At 43.1% G+C, this 19,740-nt stretch overlaps 1 protein-coding gene across 1 annotated transcript in view; it reads right to left on the reverse strand.

The window, feature by feature from the left end:
* Window positions 1–4,652: 4,652 nt before the first annotated feature.
* The window catches only part of synpra (synaptoporin a), a 28,132-nt gene continuing 13,044 nt past the window's right edge, over window positions 4,653–19,740 (reverse strand). Inside the window, exons 3-6 of the mRNA XM_085407875.1 lie at window positions 7,213–7,337; window positions 6,871–7,069; window positions 6,468–6,659; window positions 4,653–6,206 (exon numbers count right to left, since the gene is read on the reverse strand). Coding sequence (XP_085264001.1) covers window positions 5,955–6,206; window positions 6,468–6,659; window positions 6,871–7,069; window positions 7,213–7,337 — 768 coding nt within the window. The 3' untranslated portion in view covers window positions 4,653–5,954. The remainder of the gene's footprint in view (window positions 6,207–6,467; window positions 6,660–6,870; window positions 7,070–7,212; window positions 7,338–19,740) is intronic.

A 19,740-nucleotide genomic window follows, 5' to 3' on the forward strand; every position in this document is an offset into this window, starting at 1 on the left:
TGATCAGCTCCAGATATTGGCTTCCTCGTCGGTGTCAGCGACAAGCGTTAAGCTGTTGGGATATCTCCCTCTGCTGGTCACACGCGATGTTTTCTGCACCACATGCTCGCAGTGGAAAAGCAAGTCACACCTGACTTGTAGCCATGTTAGCGCAGATAACTGCAAAAGCCCCGTTTTTGTTTTTTTTTTTACATGTAATTAAAATTACTTATTGGGAAGAAAAAGCAAAGTAAAGTGTGTTTTTAGATGACACAGACTATATTAGACACACAAATAAGAAAACAAACACTGCAAATCTTGAATTAGGAGTATAACTTATGAAGAAAAGCAAGAGTTCAAACAAACTACTGTGGTTTTAATTTTCATTTTAATATATTCCTGGTCTTAGTGGAAACTCCTGCATCAGTGCGCATGCGCCAACCAGCGTGCAGCCTGTTACAGTCGCTCCTGCTTTTCTCTTAGTTTAGCTCTTTTTTCTTACGTATTCTTTTTTTTTCTGACTTGTATTTTCCTCCGTTTTCTATCTCTTACTCAATCATGTGGATTGAGAGAGTTTTTGTTCTTCTGGTGGCCGTGGAACTGTTACTTTTATCATGGAACGGGACCGCGGCACATCTCCTACACGCACGGACTGTTTACTCCAGAGATCAGCTGATCGCCCTGATGCCGGCCGGCTCGCTGGCCAGGCCCGCAGAAGTGCCCGCAGAAGTACCAGCTGAAATTTGGAGGAAAACACATCGGGGATGCAGAGGTCAAGGACAGAAGAGAAGAAAAAAGGTGACGGTGAGACAGCGGAGGCTCGAAGCGAGGAGGAGGTTTAAACCGTGTCTGCCGTCTATCGTGATGGGAAATGTGCGATCGTTGGCAAGTAAAATCGACGAGCTCTCAGCACTGGTACGGAGTCAGAGGGAATACCGAGAGTGTAGCCTGATGTGTTTCACCGAATCATGGCTGCACCAGGTCATTCCCGATGAGAATGCTTCCGTGGAAGGCTTCCACACTGTTCGGGCGGACAGGGACAGCATCGCTAGCGGTAAGCGTAAAGGAGGTGGGCTTGCTGTTTTAGTTAACAACCGGTGGTGTAACCCTGCCAACATAACAATCAAAGAAAGGATTTGTTGCCCGGACACTGAACTGTGTGCTGTTGGACTCAGGCCGTATTATTTACCCAGGGAATTCTCTCACGTCATCTTGGTGGCTGTTTATGTTCCCCCCTCTGCTAACCCCACAGCTGCATGTGACACTATCCACTCTGCCATAGCTCGGCTACAGACTCAGCACCCGAGTGCCTTTATTGTGATCTCGGGTGACTTCAACCATGTATCACTGGACAATACACTACCAACATTCAAACAATATGTGGACTGTCCCACCAGGGGAGAGAAAACTTTAGACTTACTGTATGCTAACGTCAAGGATGCATACAGCTCCTCCTCCCTCCCCCCACTTGGTAGGTCAGATCATAACCTGATTCACCTCACCCCCCGCTATGTGCCAATTGTGAGGAGGGAACCTGTGACCACCAGGACTGTTAGGAGGTGGTCAGAGGAGGCAATAGCGGAACTACAGGGCTGTTTCGAGGTGACCGACTGGGAAACACTCTGTGAGCCTCACGCCGAGGACATCAATGGGCTTACTGAGTGTATCACAGACTACATAACTTTCTGCACCGACTCCATTGTTCCAGCTCAGACTGTTCATTGTTACCCAAATAACAAGCCGTGGGTGACTAAGGACATCAAAGCCCTCCTCAACAACAAGAAGAGGGCTTTCAGAGGGGGCAACAAAGAGGAGGTGAGGAAGGTCCAGGTGTTACTAAAGGACAAGATCAGAGAGGCTAAGGACAATTACAGGAGGAAGCTGGAGTGGAAACTCCAGCAGAACAGCATGAGAGAGGTGTGGAGGGGCATGAAGACCATCACTGGATTCAGGCCAACCAACAGCAGGGGAGCTGAGGGAGGTGAGAATAGAGCCGACGAGTTGAATCTGTTTTTCAATAGATTCGACACCACAGTGTCTGCTCCCACCCCCACAACCTCACCTGCAGTCAGCCTGGAATCCAGAGCCACACCACTGTGCCAGCCTCTCTCTTCACATGTTGCCTCCTGTGAGATTCCTGACACCCCTCCCCCACCCATCACCTTCACTCAATACCAGGTTGAGATGCAAATGAGGAGACTTCACTCAGGCAAGTCTGCTGGACCAGACGGAGTGAGTCCCCTTGTCCTCAAGGCCTGTGCCCCCCAGCTGTGTGGAGTCTTTCATAAACTGTTTATGCTGAGTCTGAGTCTGCAGAGGGTCCCGGTGATGTGGAAGACATCATGCCTCGTCCCTGTACCAAAGACGCCTCGTCCCAGTGGCCCCCAGGATTACAGGCCCGTGGCACTGACCTCCCACATCATGAAGACCCTGGAAAGGCTCATCCTGGACCAGCTGCGACCCATAGTAAGACCACATCTGGATCCCCTTCAGTTCGCTTATCAGCCTCGTCTCGGAACAGAGGACGCCATCATCTACCTGCTCAATCGTGTCTACACCCATCTGGACCAGCCGGCGAGCACTGTGAGGGTCATGTTTTTTGACTTTTCCAGTGCTTTCAACACCATCAGGCCGACCCTCCTGGGTGATAAGTTAGCAGCGATGCAGGTGGATGCTTCTCTGGTGTCCTGGATTGTTGATTACCTGACAGGAAGACCACAATATGTACGTCTCCCACAGTGTGTGTCTGACAAGGTGATTAGCAACACAGGGGCACCACAGGGGACTGTCCTCTCCCCCTTCCTCTTCACCCTCTACACCACAGACTTCAGCCACTGCACAGAGACCTGCCATCTTCAGAAGTTTTCTGATGACTCTGCGGTGGTTGGATGCATCAGCAGGGATGATGAGACAGAGTACCGGGCTGTGGTCGACTCCTTTGTCACGTGGTGTGAGCAGAATCATCTGCAGCTCAACGTGGCAAAGACCAAGGAACTGATCGTGGACTTCAGGAAGACCAGGAAACACTTGACCCCTGTTTCAATCCAGGGGGTCAGTGTTAACATTGTGGAGGACTATAAATACCTTGGAGTACACATTGACAATAAACTGGACTGGGCTAAAAACACCACAGCACTTTACAGGAAGGGCCAGAGTCGTCTCTATTTTTTGAGGCGACTGAGGTCCTTCAACATCTGCCAGAAAATGCTAAGGATTTTCTATGAGTCTGTTGTGGCCAGTGCGATCCTCTATGCTGTTGCATGCTGGGGGAGCAGGCTGAGGGTCGCAGATGCCAACAGACTTAATAAACTGATCCGTAAGGCCAGCAATGTTGTGGGGATGGAGCTGGACTCCCTCAAGGTGGTGTCGGAGAGGCGGATGCTGTCCAAGATAAAGACAATGTTGGATAACACCTCCCACCCACTCCATGACATGTTGGTCAGTCACAGGAGCATGTTCAGTGAGAGACTGAGATTACCGAAAAGCACCACTGAATGACACAGGAAATCATTCCTGCCTGTGGCCATCTCCCTGTACAACGCATCCACTTAACACACTGTTTGCTGCTACAACTACACATGTTTCTTTTCCAAATATTTATTTATAAGTGACTTATGTATGTATGTATGTATATATATGTATATATTGTACTATTCTTAGTTAGCGTATTGTCTGTCTTGTCTTAATGTTGGTTTAAAATGGAGCACTGTAACAAAAAATAATTTCCGCCAGGGATCAATAAAGTATTCTGATTCTGATTCTGATCATTTGGAGGGGAGTGAGTGACCTTTTAGAGAGAGAGACCTTTAAAAATGCACAGGCTTACATTTCAAAATACTGTTGAGACAATTCATTTTTATTATTGATGCGCAAATTCCTGAGACATAGACTATGATGTTATAATTCTGTATTCATTTGGATTTTAAGATTTGGACTTTAGGCCACTGAGTGCTACAAAGGAAAACACACTAAATCATGAGGACACATTACTGTTATTACTATTACTGTACATAAAACTGTACAGTCCATCTGACAAGGATGCCCCCTGGGCGCCTCCTGGGTGAGGTGTTCCAGGCATGTCCCACCGGGAGGAGGCCCCGGGGCAGACCCAGGACACGCTGGAGAGATTATATCTCTCGGCTGGCCTGGGAACGCCTTGGTATTCCCCCGGATAAGCTGGAGGAGGTGGCTGGGGAGAGGGAGGTCTGGGCCTCTTTGCTTAGGCTGCTGCCCCCGCGACCCGGCCCCGGATAAAGCGGATGAAGATGGATGGATGTACATAAAACTATTTAAATACACATTTTTTTAAGTAAACATTATGAAGACACCAAAACATTCAGAAATCAATTTCTAGGAATTTCAGAGTGGTATGATGAAATCCATGTATGTGTTTATTGCTCTTTGCTTTATTTTCTATAGTGTAGTTCAGAAAGTGAATAAGGTACGGTAAAAGATGAACTGTTACACTCCAAAACCTACACGCAGAGACACCACATACATTTGTGTCTCAGTTTGCGTTTCTTATATCAAACAGAAAGACAGCCGTGTGTCCTTGCTTTGTTCTTGGGAAATCAAGGAAAAGGGTCAGAGGTTACAGATCAAATCAAGATATCAGAACAGATGAAGAAGTCGTTTATGGACAAATTTATACATTTTTATTAGGATGAATTCCTGAATTCCTGACCTGTACACAGTCATCAAGGATGCCAGATTATTATACAGTGCATGGATGTTCAGTCTACTTTATTACACTGATGCAAGCCACATGCTTAGAAGTTCAAAGAACAGGGTTGCACAAGTCTCATTAATGTAAACAAACAGCAACCACGCATTATCCTTTGATTTTGACTTTACCATACACACAGTCACACCTCTGTGGTGCAGAAAGGAACTGTGATTTTTAAAGTAAACTAAAGCTCAGTAGCCGTTATATACAGATGAATCTAATATTCACTAGTCTTCTGTTGTCACTATAGCTTTTTTGCTGGGCTTTATTAGTGTGTGTGGATGCTCTGGTCATGCTTTAGAGAGGTGGAACTTGGATATGGAATTACTCATCAGTCTGACGATGGCATAGGAAGCAGTCCCAGGCATTTGTAGCAGGAGCAGCCACTTGCAAACAATAAGGGGAGACAAACTCCCTCTTTACAAATAAAATGCCAATGTGATGCTGCCTGTGCAGAAGAAATGAAAATGAAAGGAACAGAAACTACATGCTGCAATGGTTGCATATACAATTTGGTTTTCTTGCACATTCCCTGTATGTTTTGCAGAATGAAGTTATGAAGTTATTGCCTTAGTTTTTGAAGACTTTTTTGACATCGTCAGTAGCCAGTGTTAGAATGAAGCTGGAATGTGTTTGTGTCACAGACAAATCACTGAATTTATTCTGAATTGATATGTGAATTCCCATTATCAAAATATATTTCTTATTAGATTAAAAAGAAATTACACTTGTAGTAATACTTAACTGATGAACGTCTAGTAATCAGTCAGGGTGTAAACTTTCAGAGATAAAATGCATGTCTCCCCCACCCCCCTTTGTTTCACAGAAAGCGTATTAGAACACATAAAACATCATGCACTTGGAAACTTTGGAGTATACAAACACGGAGTACTTTTTCCTTCCACGACAGAATGCAAACCACTTTGGAAAAGACATCCAATCAAAACATTGTATGTCAATTACTGAGCACAGAGAGAGAGAGAAACTGTTACTAATGTGTTTCAGACTACAAGAAATACAGCATTCAGCAAACAACACCTCTGAAAGAGAAGGAGTAAAAGACTATATCTAATAACTTTACCCAACAACACTTGTATCTACAATGAGTGTACTTGGACACACCGACATTGGTTTTATGACCACCGTTTTGCATTCTGCACAGACAAACTTCACTTCCGTCTTCTTCTATCACGCCTGATTGCCCTGCTTAAAGACGCTGAGGTGCTACTTGCAAAATGAAAAGAGACAATTACATTTGACTTGGGTAGGAAGTGGGCCCTCCCACCTGGCTATACTCAGATGGCTGACCCATATTTCCCTGGGTGTTGTAGCTCCCTGACTGGTCAAAACTTCCCTGGTTGTATGACTGCTGGCTAAATGTGCCGCCCTGCTTCTCAGACGCCCCGGCTGCAAATCTTGAAGCACCCTTGTGCCAGCCGGTCTCCTTGAAGACAAACCAGATGTTTCCAGCCCATAGAACAAAGTTGAGAAACCCAAAAACCTGAAGAGACAGTGAAAGAAACAAATTTACAATAAACATCAAAACATTCAAATAATCTTGGCATAACTGCCCCCACATATTCATTCAGCTTGAACCACAATTTCTGCCTTTTTCACTGGTTACATCTCCCATACACTACCATAACATCAGTCGTTCACACTGTTCAGCTATTTCAGGTTCCACACATCAGTTTAAACATGTTCAGAAAACTGAGCTTTTCTAGTTGATCTTTTCATGCATTTCCACATCTTTTGTACCTACCACTGAGGTGTTGAGTCCAGACCAGCGAGGTCCATGCAAAGAGCCACATTTGTTGGTCTGGTCTTTGCAGGCAGAGATGAGGAGCTGCACCTCATCTGGATCGGTGGCCACTTTGACATCGGACAGGGCCTTGGCCCAAGCGGAGGAACTGACCAGCCACAAGAAGGAGAACACTACTGTCACTACAAAATCCTGGAAGAAACGAGAGCGATCATGTCCATGAGAATTCAGCAATAAAACTATAGCATTACTTTAAATGCTTACTTTAAATGAGTGAATAGTTAGTTTGTGAGTCAATGGAAGACGTCAACCTGGAAGAATAGAGGGTCAGACTATGTGCATAACGTACTCTTGATAAACTACCTAATAAGGACTGAGAAAGTGTTTCATCGACTGTACTCACAATGAGTGGTGCTCGGCTGTTTTCGTGGTACTTGTTTAAAAAGAAGATGTAGATAATGGCAGCCGTGAGGGAATAAAGGAAGGCGAAGACTGCAATGGTGACAAAGAACTCAGCAGAGGATGAATAGTCTCCGGTCAGGAAAACACGCTCCCTCCTCATGGCTTCACACATGGGTGCTTCAAAGGACACCTGGTGCAACCTGGTGCACACACGCACGCATGCACGGGTCAAGTACAAAAGCAATGAACAATTAACTTTCACTGTCAGCAGTTCATACATTTCATATAAAGCTCTTAGATCCCAAAATGTCAGCAGGCTGTCAGACACATGAAGGCCAATCACCTGAAAGGATAACCAAAGTCAATGCCAATGCTGAGGTTGCTGCTGGCCTTCTCCATGCAGTCCACGCTAACCTGCAGCTGCCCAGTATAACCGCCACATGTTGCAAATGCGAAGATGGAAAAGAGCTGCAGAAACACAAAGAAAAAAGCATCACATGCTCATCCAAAAAAGATACTACAAGTAATATAAAGTGGACACTCTGAGAAGAGAACAATCAGTTTTCTTCAAACACATTAACAAAGGCCTCAGTACAGGGTTGGGCAGATGAGCAGGCTCACCCGGATGAGCTGGAGGAAGTGGCTGAGGAGAGGGAGTTCTGGGCTCCACTCAGGGTGCTGCCACCACGGCCCAACCCCCCAAGCAGTAGAAAATGGATGGACGGTTGGGTAACGTTTACTTTTTCCTTCTCAGCTCGATAACAATCATTTACCAAAAACTTAAAGTTACAGTTTTACATAGAAGAAAGTTCCAATGTGAAGGAGACTCAGTTTGACTCATCTGCTGCATTCCCTCACTCCACACTACTGTTGTTTTTACTTTGCAGGCTATTGTGTGACTCAAGTCCAGCTAAACTTTACACAGGTTAACACTGATTAGCAGTAATTGAAATCATGGCTGGGGAAAAGCCACATTGCAGATTTGTTAGGATTTTATTTTTAATTTGTTTGCCATTTGGGGGCAGCAGAACACCATTTAAGTACCAGAGACTGTATCATCACTTTATGGTCTGCTGTCTGTTTAGACATATTTTATAATCTCACCACTATCTCATAATGCCTGCAGATACCTATCTGGGGAATCAGGGTTAGAAGAAGCATTATCTAAATTAACTTTAATTCCACTGGGGAAAAAAAAACAACAAAAAAAAAAACTACATGCATTCAAACAAGTGGACAAAGGAAAATCCACTCAAAGATGGTTTGGGAAGCATTTGAATATCCTTTATAGTGAAATGCTATTGTGTGTGAAATGTGTCCCTCAAAAACAGAAAAGTAGTTGATCAGTGCAAATGACTTTGTCTTATGGATATGTATATATGAGTCATATATAACATTTTCTTTTGTTCTTCAGGTGTCCTGTCTAGCAAACAGATTAATTGCATAATTGTGCTGGCAGCCCTTTGATCTTTTAGTGGTAGTCAATGGTCAATGGTCAATGGTAACTTTATTGTCCCTGATGGGAAATTGATTCGCAGTATGTCAAAACAAACAACAAACATACAACCAACACATCACGTACACTCATTAAAAAAATACTATAATATAATATAAGCCTGATAAAACAACCTAGATATTCCATCGAAAAAAGTGCAATGTGCAATGGCAACAACACTTACAATTTAGTGTTGTTAATTAAGATAAGAGCACTAGGTACAAACGACAATTTGTGTCGCTTTGTCTTCACTGCAGTCATTTTATAACGACGACCTGATGGAAGCAGTTGAAAATCGTTAAAGAGAGGATGATCTGAACACAACAGGACAGAAGTTGCCTTCCTCAGCACATGCCTGTGCCATAAGACGCAAGAAAAAATCTGTAGTTGGCTGGACACTTGTGTTAACAGCATGACAGGAACAGGTGTTGAATGGCATTAGGCCCTGAGAAACACAAGAAAATTGTGACAGAGTGATACATATATAGTTATACATATATAGTCACAAAACATGCATAGAGAGGAAAAAAAAATCAGACTTATAACAAGTTTTCTCTTTAAATCTAAACTCAGATGTTTCGCTAAACCTAATCTAAACCTAAAGTTATATTTCTGTGCAGAAAAAGTATTTGTGAGTTATAAGTCATTATAGCAAAAATAAAGTATGTAAGTTTCCTCCACTTTTCTCTAGATGATGGTGGAAAACAATATTCCAAAATGTCGAACTTTTGTACAAGGAAGGGACAATTTTATAAGGAATGGCCCTCTCGAAAGGATACAGAATTAACAAGAAGCAAATGTGGTACTTGACAAAAAAATTTACTACGAAAATGTTAAACCACAAGTCATACTGATATTTTTAGGAAGCCATAGAACTGGCAAACTCTCGCACTATGTCAGCTGGGACCAGCTCAAGTCCCTTGCGTACAATGAGATCAATAAAAGGCTAAAGAAATTAATAAATGGATGGATAATACTACAGTTTATCATCTTGAATATTTGAGGGGCTAGTCTTTCTTACAAGTTTCTTTCACTAAATACTCCTGAAGAGTTTCAGTCAGGTTTCAGAGCTCATCACAGCACAGAAACAGCTTTAGTGAAGGTTACAAATGATCTTTTTATGGCCTCTGACAGTGGACTCTTCTCTGTGCTTGTCCTGCTAGACCTCAGTGCAGCATTCGATACTGTTGACCATAATATCCTATTAGAGCGATTAGAACATGCTGTAGGTATTACAGGTACTGCACTGCAGTGGTTTGCATCATATCTATCTAATAGACTCCAATTTGTTCATGTAAATGGAGAGTCCTCTTCATACACTGAGGTTAATTATGGAGTTACACAGGGTTCAGTGCTAGGACCAATTCTGTTTACATTATACATGCTTCCCTTAGGCAGAATCATCAGAAGACATTGTACACATTTTCACTGCTATGCAGATGACACCCAGCTCTATCTACAGTGGGGCAAAAAAGTATTTAGTCAGCCACCGATTGTGCAAGTTTCCCCACCTAAAATGATGTCAGAGGTCAGTAATTTGCACCAGAGGTACACTTCAACTGTGAGAGACAGAATGTGAAAAAAAAATCCATGAATCCACATGGTAGGATTTGTAAAGAATTTATTCGTAAATCAGGGTGGAAAATAAGTATTTGGTCAATAACAAAAATACAACTCAATACTTTGTAACATAACCTTTGTTGGCAATAACAGAGGTCAAACATTTACTATAGGTCTTTACCAGGTTTGCACACACAGTAGCTGGTATTTTGGCCCATTCCTCCATGCAGATCTTCTCGAGAGCAGTGATGTTTTGGGGCTGTCGCTGAGCAACACGGACTTTCAACTCCCGCCACAGATTTTCTATGGGGTTGAGGTCTGGAGACTGGCTAGGCCACTCCAGGACTTTCAAATGCTTCTTACGGATCCACTCCTTTGTTGCCCGGGCGGTGTGTTTTGGATCATTGTCATGTTGGAAGACCCAGCCTCGTTTCATCTTCAAAGTTCTCACTGATGGAAGGAGGTTTTGGCTCAAAATCTCACGATACATGGCCCCATTCATTCTGTCCTTAACACGGATCAGTCGTCCTGTCCCCTTGGCAGAAAAACAGCCCCATAGCATGATGTTTCCACCCCCATGCTTCACAGTAGGTATGGTGTTCTTGGGATGCAACTCAGTATTCTTCGTCCTCCAAACACGACGAGTTGAGTTTATACCAAAAAGTTCTACTTTGGTTTCATCTGACCACATGACATTCTCCCAATCCTCTGCTGTATCATCCATGTGCTCTCTGGCAAACTTCAGACGGGCCTGGACATGCACTGGCTTCAGCAGCGGAACACGTCTGGCACTGCGGGATTTGATTCCCTGCCGTTGTAGTGTGTTACTGATGGTGACCTTTGTTACTTTGGTCCCAGCTCTCTGCAGGTCATTCACCAGGTCCCCCCGTGTGGTTCTGGGATCTTTGCTCACCGTTCTCATGATCATTTTGACCCCACGGGATGAGATCTTGCGTGGAGCCCCAGATCGAGGGAGATTATCATTGGTCTTGTATGTCTTCCATTTTCTGATGATTGCTCCCACAGTTGATTTTTTCACACCAAGCTGCTTGCCTATTGTAGATTCACTCTTCCCAGTCTGGTGCAGGTCTACAATACTTTTCCTGGTGTCCTTCGAAAGCTCTTTGGTCTTGGCCATGGCGGAGTTTGGAGTCTGACTGTTTGAGGCTGTGGACAGGTGTCTTTTATACAGATGATGAGTTCAAACAGGGGCACAATCGGTGGCTGACTAAATACTTTTTTGCCCCACTGTATCTATGAAGCCAGATAACACACACCAATTAGTTAAACTGCAGGAATGTCTTAAAGACATTCTAACTTTCTGCTCCTTAGCACAGATAAAACTGAGGTTATTGTACTCGGCCCTGAAAATCTTAGAAATATGGTATCTAACCAGATTCTTACTCTGGATGGCATTACCTTGGCCTCCAGTAACGCTGTGAGGAACCTTGGAGTCATTTTTGACCAGGACATGTCCTTCAACGCACATATTAAACAAATATGTAAGACTGCTTTCTTCCATTTGCGCAACATCTCTAAAATTAGAAATATCCTGTCTCAGAGTGACGCTGAAAAATTAGTTCATGCATTTATTACTTCCAGGCCGGACAACTGCAATTCATTATTATCAGGAAGTCCTAAAAACTCCCTGAAAAGCCTTCAGTTAATCCAAAATGCTGCAGCAAGAGTACTGACAGGGACTAGCAAGAGAGAGCATATTTCTCCTGTATTGGCTTCCCTTCATTGGCTTCCTGTTAAATCCAGAATTGAATTCAAAATCCTGCTCCTTACATACAAGGTCTTGAATAATCAGGCCCCATCTTATCTTAATGACCTTATAGTACCATATAAGGTATCATATCATTAGAGCACTTTGCTCTCACACTGCAGGCTTACTTGTTGTTCCTAGAGTATTTAAAAGTAGAATTGGAGGGAGAACATTCAGTTTTCAGGCCCCTCTTCTATGTCCGGCGTCTCCTTTCCAGTCACCTTTTTCACTCACTATGTGTCAATAGACCTCTCTGCATCGAATCATACTTGTTTATTAATCTCTGTCTCTCTTCCACAGCATGTCCTCTATCCTGTTTTCCTTCTCTCACCCCAACTGGTCGCAGCAGATGGCCCCGCCCCTCCCTGAGCCTGGTTCTGCTGGAAGTTTCTTCCTGTTAAAAGGGAGTTTTTCCTTCCCACTGTCACCAAAGTGCTTGCTAATAGGGGGTCATATGATTGTTGGGTTTTTCTCTTTATGTATTATTGTAGGGTCTACCTTACAATATAAAGCGCCTTGAGGCGACTGTAGTTGTGATTTGGCGCTTTATAAAAAAAATTGAATTGAATTGAATTGTGTCAAATTCCACTTACTACAGTACCTCAGTGGTTCTGCTCTATGTGCCTGGGGCTTTCATGGCTGGGGATTAAAAAAGGTTGCTGACACGACACCGCTTCCATTGTGAATAAGTCCAAATGCATAGAACACACATGAAGTGAAAACAAGCTGCTCATTACAGTCACCAAACATGAACGTGCAGCGAGCACATAATCATAGTCACACACTTCCCCTGCCCTTAACATCTTTCCTCCCCTAGCCCAGTTGTCCATATAAAGCTCTCATAGCCTCAAGAGTTCTCACAACCATAATCACCATAATCAGACCTGACGCCTGGTTAGCATTAGCCTCCTCTCTCCCATATTACAGGCAGCTGGACATGCAGCTTGCCAGCAGCTGTGGAGGTTTTGCAGCATCTCTGCTTGTCTGAAAGAATGTCAGCCTCTGGAGGGCACTATCAGATCACTGAGCTGGACTATGCCACACTGAATGGATGCTTTCATGTTCGTGAAGGGAACAGGGGCTAAGCACACATATGTCATCTTGCAAAGAAAAGATTTATGGGTCATGCAATGAGAAATCAGTGAGTGCGTCCCAGATGAGCCGCTAAAATTCAGCAGATATTTGCAAATGAAACTGTAGACATTAAATGAAGGTGTCAAAATGTTTTAATTGATGTCATTTTTTTAGTATTTCTGAGTCCCCCTAACTTTATAAGTACTAGAAAAGTTGTATGAATTTTATTTTACATTTCATTTACACCCCCACCCTTCATTCACTGCTTCTGCTGTGTTATTGTTCAAATTTATAATGTAGCCATAAGCTTCATTTCTTTCATTTGGTTTGTAGTTTATAAGCAGCTATTTATCATTTTCTACCAGTAGAAACTGAAGTAACAAAACTGAGTAGCACTGAGACCGTTTGATAGGCTAAATTTTTGTGTCATAATGCTTTAAAAAAAACAACAAGATTTTTAGTATCATTTTCTTCTTTTTGCATTTTTCAACATTAATTTTCTGTTTATACACCAGAATGCAGTTACAGGTGGAGTTATATTTACTTATAAGTCATGAATAAACACATTTACTGATCATAAACTGATACAGCGAGACTTGACCTTCTTTTTCTTAAGAAGAACTTTTTTCATAGTCCTTGGAGGAAGTCCTTCCTGTGGTTCTGCACAGCAAAACTGGGGACGGCTACAGTTCCTGGAAACCCGTTTTGGGGTCTATTTCAGCATCTACTTAAGTTTAGGTATTCTTCAACACAAGAACCTTTGAGTGACATACAGTGGGGCAAAAAAGTATTTAGTCAGCCACCGATTGTGCAAGTTCCCCCACTTAAAATGATGACAGAGGTCAGTAATTTGCACCAGAGGTACACTTCAACTGTGAGAGACAGAATGTGAAAAAAAAATCCATGAATCCACATGGTAGGATTTGTAAAGAATTTATTCGTAAATTAGGGTGGAAAATAAGTATTTGGTCACCTCAAACAAGGAAAATCTCTGGCTCTCACAGACCTGTAACGTCTTCTGTAAGAAGCTTTTCTGTCCCCCACTCGTTACCTGTATGAATGGCACCTGTTTGAACTCATCATCTGTATAAAAGACACCTGTCCACAGCCTCAAACAGTCAGACTCCAAACTCCGCCATGGCCAAGACCAAAGAGCTTTCGAAGGACACCAGGAAAAGTATTGTAGACCTGCACCAGACTGGGAAGAGTGAATCTACAATAGGCAAGCAGCTTGGTGTGAAAAAATCAACTGTGGGAGCAATCATCAGAAAATGGAAGACATACAAGACCAATGATAATCTCCCTCGATCTGGGGCTCCACGCAAGATCTCATCCCGTGGGGTCAAAATGATCATGAGAACGGTGAGCAAAGATCCCAGAACCACACGGGGGGACCTGGTGAATGACCTGCAGAGAGCTGGGACCAAAGTAACAAAGGTCACCATCAGGAACACACTACAACGGCAGGGAATCAATCAATGGTCAATGGTAACTTTATTGTCCCTGATGGGAAATTGATTCGCAGTATGTCAAAACAAACAACAAACATACAACCAACACATCACGTACACTCATTAAAAAAAATACTATAATATAATATAAGCCTGATAAAACAAATCCCGCAGTGCCAGACGTGTTCCGCTGCTGAAGCCAGTGCATGTCCAGGCCCGTCTGAAGTTTGCCAGAGAGCACATGGATGATACAGCAGAGGATTGGGAGAATGTCATGTGGTCAGATGAAACCAAAGTAGAACTTTTTGGTATAAACTCAACTCGTCGTGTTTGGAGGAAGAAGAATACTGAGTTGCATCCCAAGAACACCATACCTACTGTGAAGCATGGGGGTGGAAACATCATGCTATGGGGCTGTTTTTCTGCCAAGGGGACAGGACGACTGATCCGTGTTAAGGACAGAATGAATGGGGCCATGTATCGTGAGATTTTGAGCCAAAACCTCCTTCCATCAGTGAGAACTTTGAAGATGAAACGAGGCTGGGTCTTCCAACATGACAATGATCCAAAACACACCGCCCGGGCAACAAAGGAGTGGCTCCGTAAGAAGCATTTGAAAGTCCTGGAGTGGCCTAGCCAGTCTCCAGACCTCAACCCCATAGAAAATCTGTGGCGGGAGTTGAAAGTCCGTGTTGCTCGGCGACAGCCCCAAAACATCACTGCTCTCGAGAAGATCTGCATGGAGGAATGGGCCAAAATACCAGCTACTGTGTGTGCAAACCTGGTAAAGACCTATAGTAAACGTTTGACCTCTGTTATTGCCAACAAAGGTTATGTTACAAAGTACTGAGTTGTATTTTTGTTATTGACCAAATACTTATTTTCCACCCTGATTTACGAATAAATTCCTTACAAATCCTACCATGTGGATTCATGGATTTTTTTTTCACATTCTGTCTCTCACAGTTGAAGTGTACCTCTGGTGCAAATTACTGACCTCTGTCATCATTTTAAGTAGGGGAACTTGCACAATCGGTGGCTGACTAAATACTTTTTTGCCCCACTGTAAGTGCACTGTGAGTCATTTAGACACAAGCTTATACTGTTGCGGCATGAGTAATCAAAAGGAAAATGAAATATGGATATGGGGAAGTTAAAGATCACACAGTGTGAGAGAAGAGCTACACCGACAATGCTCCGCTGTCCACACGTGGCACACAGCTAGCGTGATATTGGGTGAATAGCCCTACAAACCACTGGTCGCATTGTTGTCTATTTAGCAGTTGTTATATCAAACACTGGGTTACTGTATCATTTTATTATTATATTTTGGTTGTTTGAAAATAAATAGGAATAAGCCCTTTAATGCACGTAGTATAGGAGGGAACTCATTAATGGGCAGTTTCTTACAAAAGGTCCCTAACACACTCCAGTCCAGAAACATTACAGCTGACAGTGGCAGCAACGTAAACTAGAACCAGAACCAGTCGTTATGATACCTTTTGATATCATAACTCTGAAATGCAACAGTTACAGTGTTGGTAGCACCGTATGTACTGTAGGGAGTGTATCTTACCAAGGCTGCAGTTCCTCCACAACTGCTGCCAAGTGGTTTGTCATTTCTGGTGTTTTTCTGTTTCTATTGTTATTCACAACCTGTGTTTTATTCTTTATGTATATGTTGTAATTGAGTTCTCGTTAGTTTTATCGTTTGGTACTTGAATTTAATTCTTGTCCCTTTTCCTTCCCATTACTGTTCATAATTCTAAAAAAGTGTTTCCCTCTGTCGAGCTAGTTCTCATTTTTGTAATCAGGTATCTTTAGCGTCTTGTATTTACCTTTACTTCTGCCCCCGGCTGATTGTCCTTGTTTACATCTGTGTCTGGTTATGCTCCTGTGTCCAACCCTCTGATGTGTATAAAAGTCTTCTCTTCACTGCAGCCTTTGGTGGATTGTCTGTTTTGTTGTTATCCCTGTGTCGGACATGCTTGTTTAAGGCAAAAGAGTCAAGTGATAGCTGACTTGCAGAAGGCAATATGCAAATTGTGCTTTTCAGAGCAAGCGAGGAAATACAAAAGAGCGGCATCCAGGTCTGTTCAATGACTGAGTGACTGACTGACTGAGTTTTCAGTTCAATATCCAAAGTGTTATCCCTGTTATGTTATCCTGAAAAACACATTATCATTTGTTTAAAAAAGCGGCCATTGCCATGGTGGTGTGAATGATATTCCATTTGCAATAGCTAACATTAAATAAACCACTGACTGTAGAAAGCTTTCTACTATCATTTATATAAATGTATTGATATAAATGTACACCAACATAATGTATCTAATGTTATACCTTTATACCTGTCAACAGACGTTAACATGTTTACGAATAACAAGTATACTGGATCATCTTTTTCTGGTAGCAAATTTGATGTCGAGAATTCCGTTATTTTAATGGTATTGGTATTTACTACATTTCTAGTATGCTGACATCCCTGATGAAAACCATCAATAGATTCAATGAAATTGCAGAAAAGTGAAGTTATTCTCCAAGTTTCCCTAGTTGTATAATCTGATCTTTAAGGCTAAGTGGCAACAGTGAGCTCACAGGGGCATAAATGCACAATACTAGATGCTGCTTTGCCAAGCTAATCAGGGTCACAAAGGACCCAGCTTGGTTTGGCAGGTTCAGGTGAACCGAGATTACAGCCAGATGATAAACAGGGGACTCCAATTTCCACTTGCAGCCTCAGGCCTCAGGTGATGGCTGACTGCTGCTTACCTAGCTGTCATGGTGCACAGCTGCAACCTCTCTTGGAAATCCCTCCACTGAAGTATTTGTTAGTGCATCACTGTCTTTAGCTTTGTTCTGTTCTGAAATTTGCCGGCCTATAAACAAACATGCCCCCCCCCAAAAAAAAACAAAAACAAAAAACAACCAAACAAACAAACACACGTTTAACTAATGTACATGTGCTGCTTAATCATATGCACCTCAAAGTGTTGACAGATATTGTACTTGCTGAGTAGCGTATGTGCATTTCTGGGTAAACAAACAGTAGAAAAAACAAGTGACCAGGGGAGAGAGAGAGTAAATGCTCCATCGTAATTATCAAAGACAGCCCCAGATAAACATCACTCTCTGCCTGTCTCTCTGCTTGTGTATATACGTACTCCTACAGCTGCCTCCCCTGCTTGTGATTTTCAGCTCGGGTTTAGCCCCTCTCATTTCTGGCTGGGGCCTTTGAACAGGAGAGCGTGGCATTGTGGAAGTAGGGTGGATGCTAAGCCTCGCGCTCCCATGTGTTTATCTGCCTCTCCCAGCTGGGCTCCTCAGGGAACAAGAGATAGAGAGAAGGGGAATGAGAGAGGAGGGGAGAGAGGGAAAGCAAAAAGGGAGAGACGGATACAAAGAGAAGAAGAGAGAAAAGCCAGGGCGCCGGAATGAAACCCGCCTGCAATGCAAACAAAGCCTTTAAACATCTCCGTGTTTGCCGCCATCTCCTCTACCCAAAAAGGTACTGAAAAGCACTAATGTGAATATTTTAATTTGCATTCAAACCAGTGTTAAGACATATTTGCACTTCAAATAAGAATTAAGAAAAAGCAACTGTGATATTATCTACAGTTTTAAACGAGCGGTAGTGGATAAGAGTGCAATGGTTTTGTCTGAGAGTGTAGCTCGAGCAGTGTTGGGGGCTTAAATGGAGATGTGAGCAAGCACTGTGAAGGAGCGTAGGCTGGCTGAGGATTATGAAACTGATACACTGGCTTCAGGCTTGACCACCAGCAATTCGACCCACTGTCCAGTAGACACACTCTCCGTTGTGAAAAACAGGAAAATAACTAGGGAGCAGCAAAAAGATGAACCAAACATGCAACGAAATCAGGGGTGGATAATATTTTAAAGAATGGTATCTGTGGATGCAAATGAAAAAAATGAGGAGAATCACGTGAGAAAATGGAGGAGCTGCTTCAACACAAGGACCTGATAAGAGCGGCAGAGGAAGTGACACTGAGTGGGGGAGGTGAGGATCGGAAAAATGAGCTGAAACATGAGTTCGCTGATGAGCTGCACTTGACATTTTCACAAACCTCGGCACAGATGCAACACATACAGTCATACACAATCCACCTGCTCCATTCAAGTCAATAGGAGTCGGTGCAGTGTAAAGTGGCTGCCTCAGGAGGAGGAAAAACGAAATGATGAAATAAAATACAGTGGAGTTTGGGTTCAAAGTCGGGACAGTTTGATACGTCCTAAGAGTACAGTAAAAACGTCTTAAGCCACCACTCATTTCTTGAAATTTTGCTTTCAAGCAGCCAGACTTTATTTTTAAAGTAGTCTTGAACAGTAATTCTCTAAGACAGCGGTCCCCAACCTTTCTTGCGACAGGGACCGGTTTATGTCCGACAATATTTTCAGGCCTTTAAGATGTCGCAGATAAATACAACAAAATAAAACCAGTACCAAAAAAAGAAGATTTATTCATAACGGGAAAAGGCCCAGGGAAACTGAGTTAACGATAAAAATGATAAAAACCCTGAAAACCATAAATTTCACACATGAGCCTCAACTCTTGTGGCCCGGTACCAAATGATTTACGGACCAGTGGGTTGGTGGGTTGGGAGGTTGGGGAGCGCTGCTCCTCTAAGATATCATAAGTGTCATGGTCCTGGGTCGTTGACCCAGCGTTTTGTTTTGTGATTATTTCCCTCTGTCTAGTTATTCTGTGTCCTCCCCCCTTGTGTCCGGTTCGGGTTCTAGATTTCCTGTTTTGTTCTGAAAGTCTGTGTCTGTTGTCATTGTGTTCAGCTTGTGTCCTCCAGTCATCATGTGTATTCAGATCAGCTGTTCTTCCCTCTTGTGTACGATTACCTGATTACCGTGTGTGTGTGTGTGTGTGTGTGTATATTTAGTGGGTGTCGGTCTGTGTTTGTTGTCGGCTCGTCTGTGTTCATCCATGTATCACTGCGTTCCTCCGGTTAGCTCTGCATTCTATGGTGTTTCGTTCCTGTCTCTGCGTCTCTCTGCCCCGCACCCCTTTTGTATGGTCTCAGGTTTGTCTTTAGTTTCTCCCAGTTTAGGTTTGTAATTGCTCATGTTGAGTTGCCTGTTTTTGCCACCACCACCACCTTGTAAATAAACATCACTCTGTCATCAGTTCGCTGCATCTTGGGTCCTCCTTTTCCTCCACACCACACGGCTCCCTCCGCCAGCCGTGACAATAAGAACTTTCAAAATCTTTCTTTGGGGGCTTTTTCCACTTATTTTTAGTCCAGTGCTGGAAGCCATGTCCTTAAGAAAAAAGAAATAGTCCACCAAAGACCTGACAGAACCTGAAAAATGCATCTGGCCCTCCATTTACAGAAGTAGTCTTAGTTGTAGGGTGGCTGTCGAAAAGAAAAGGAAACGGAATTTTTTTTTGGTTCAAATCATTGTAACTATGTGCAGAGAATGCCAGGAGAAAGATACAACAGTGAGTGTCTACAGCCATCTGTGAAACACAGTGGAGGCTGCATTTCAGCCAGT

The sequence above is a fragment of the Rhamphochromis longiceps genome, linkage group LG5 (assembly GCF_057381845.1).
Source record: "Rhamphochromis longiceps isolate RC_006_pf linkage group LG5, R_longiceps_female_GT1.1, whole genome shotgun sequence".
NCBI classification, from domain to species: domain Eukaryota; kingdom Metazoa; phylum Chordata; class Actinopteri; order Cichliformes; family Cichlidae; genus Rhamphochromis; species Rhamphochromis longiceps.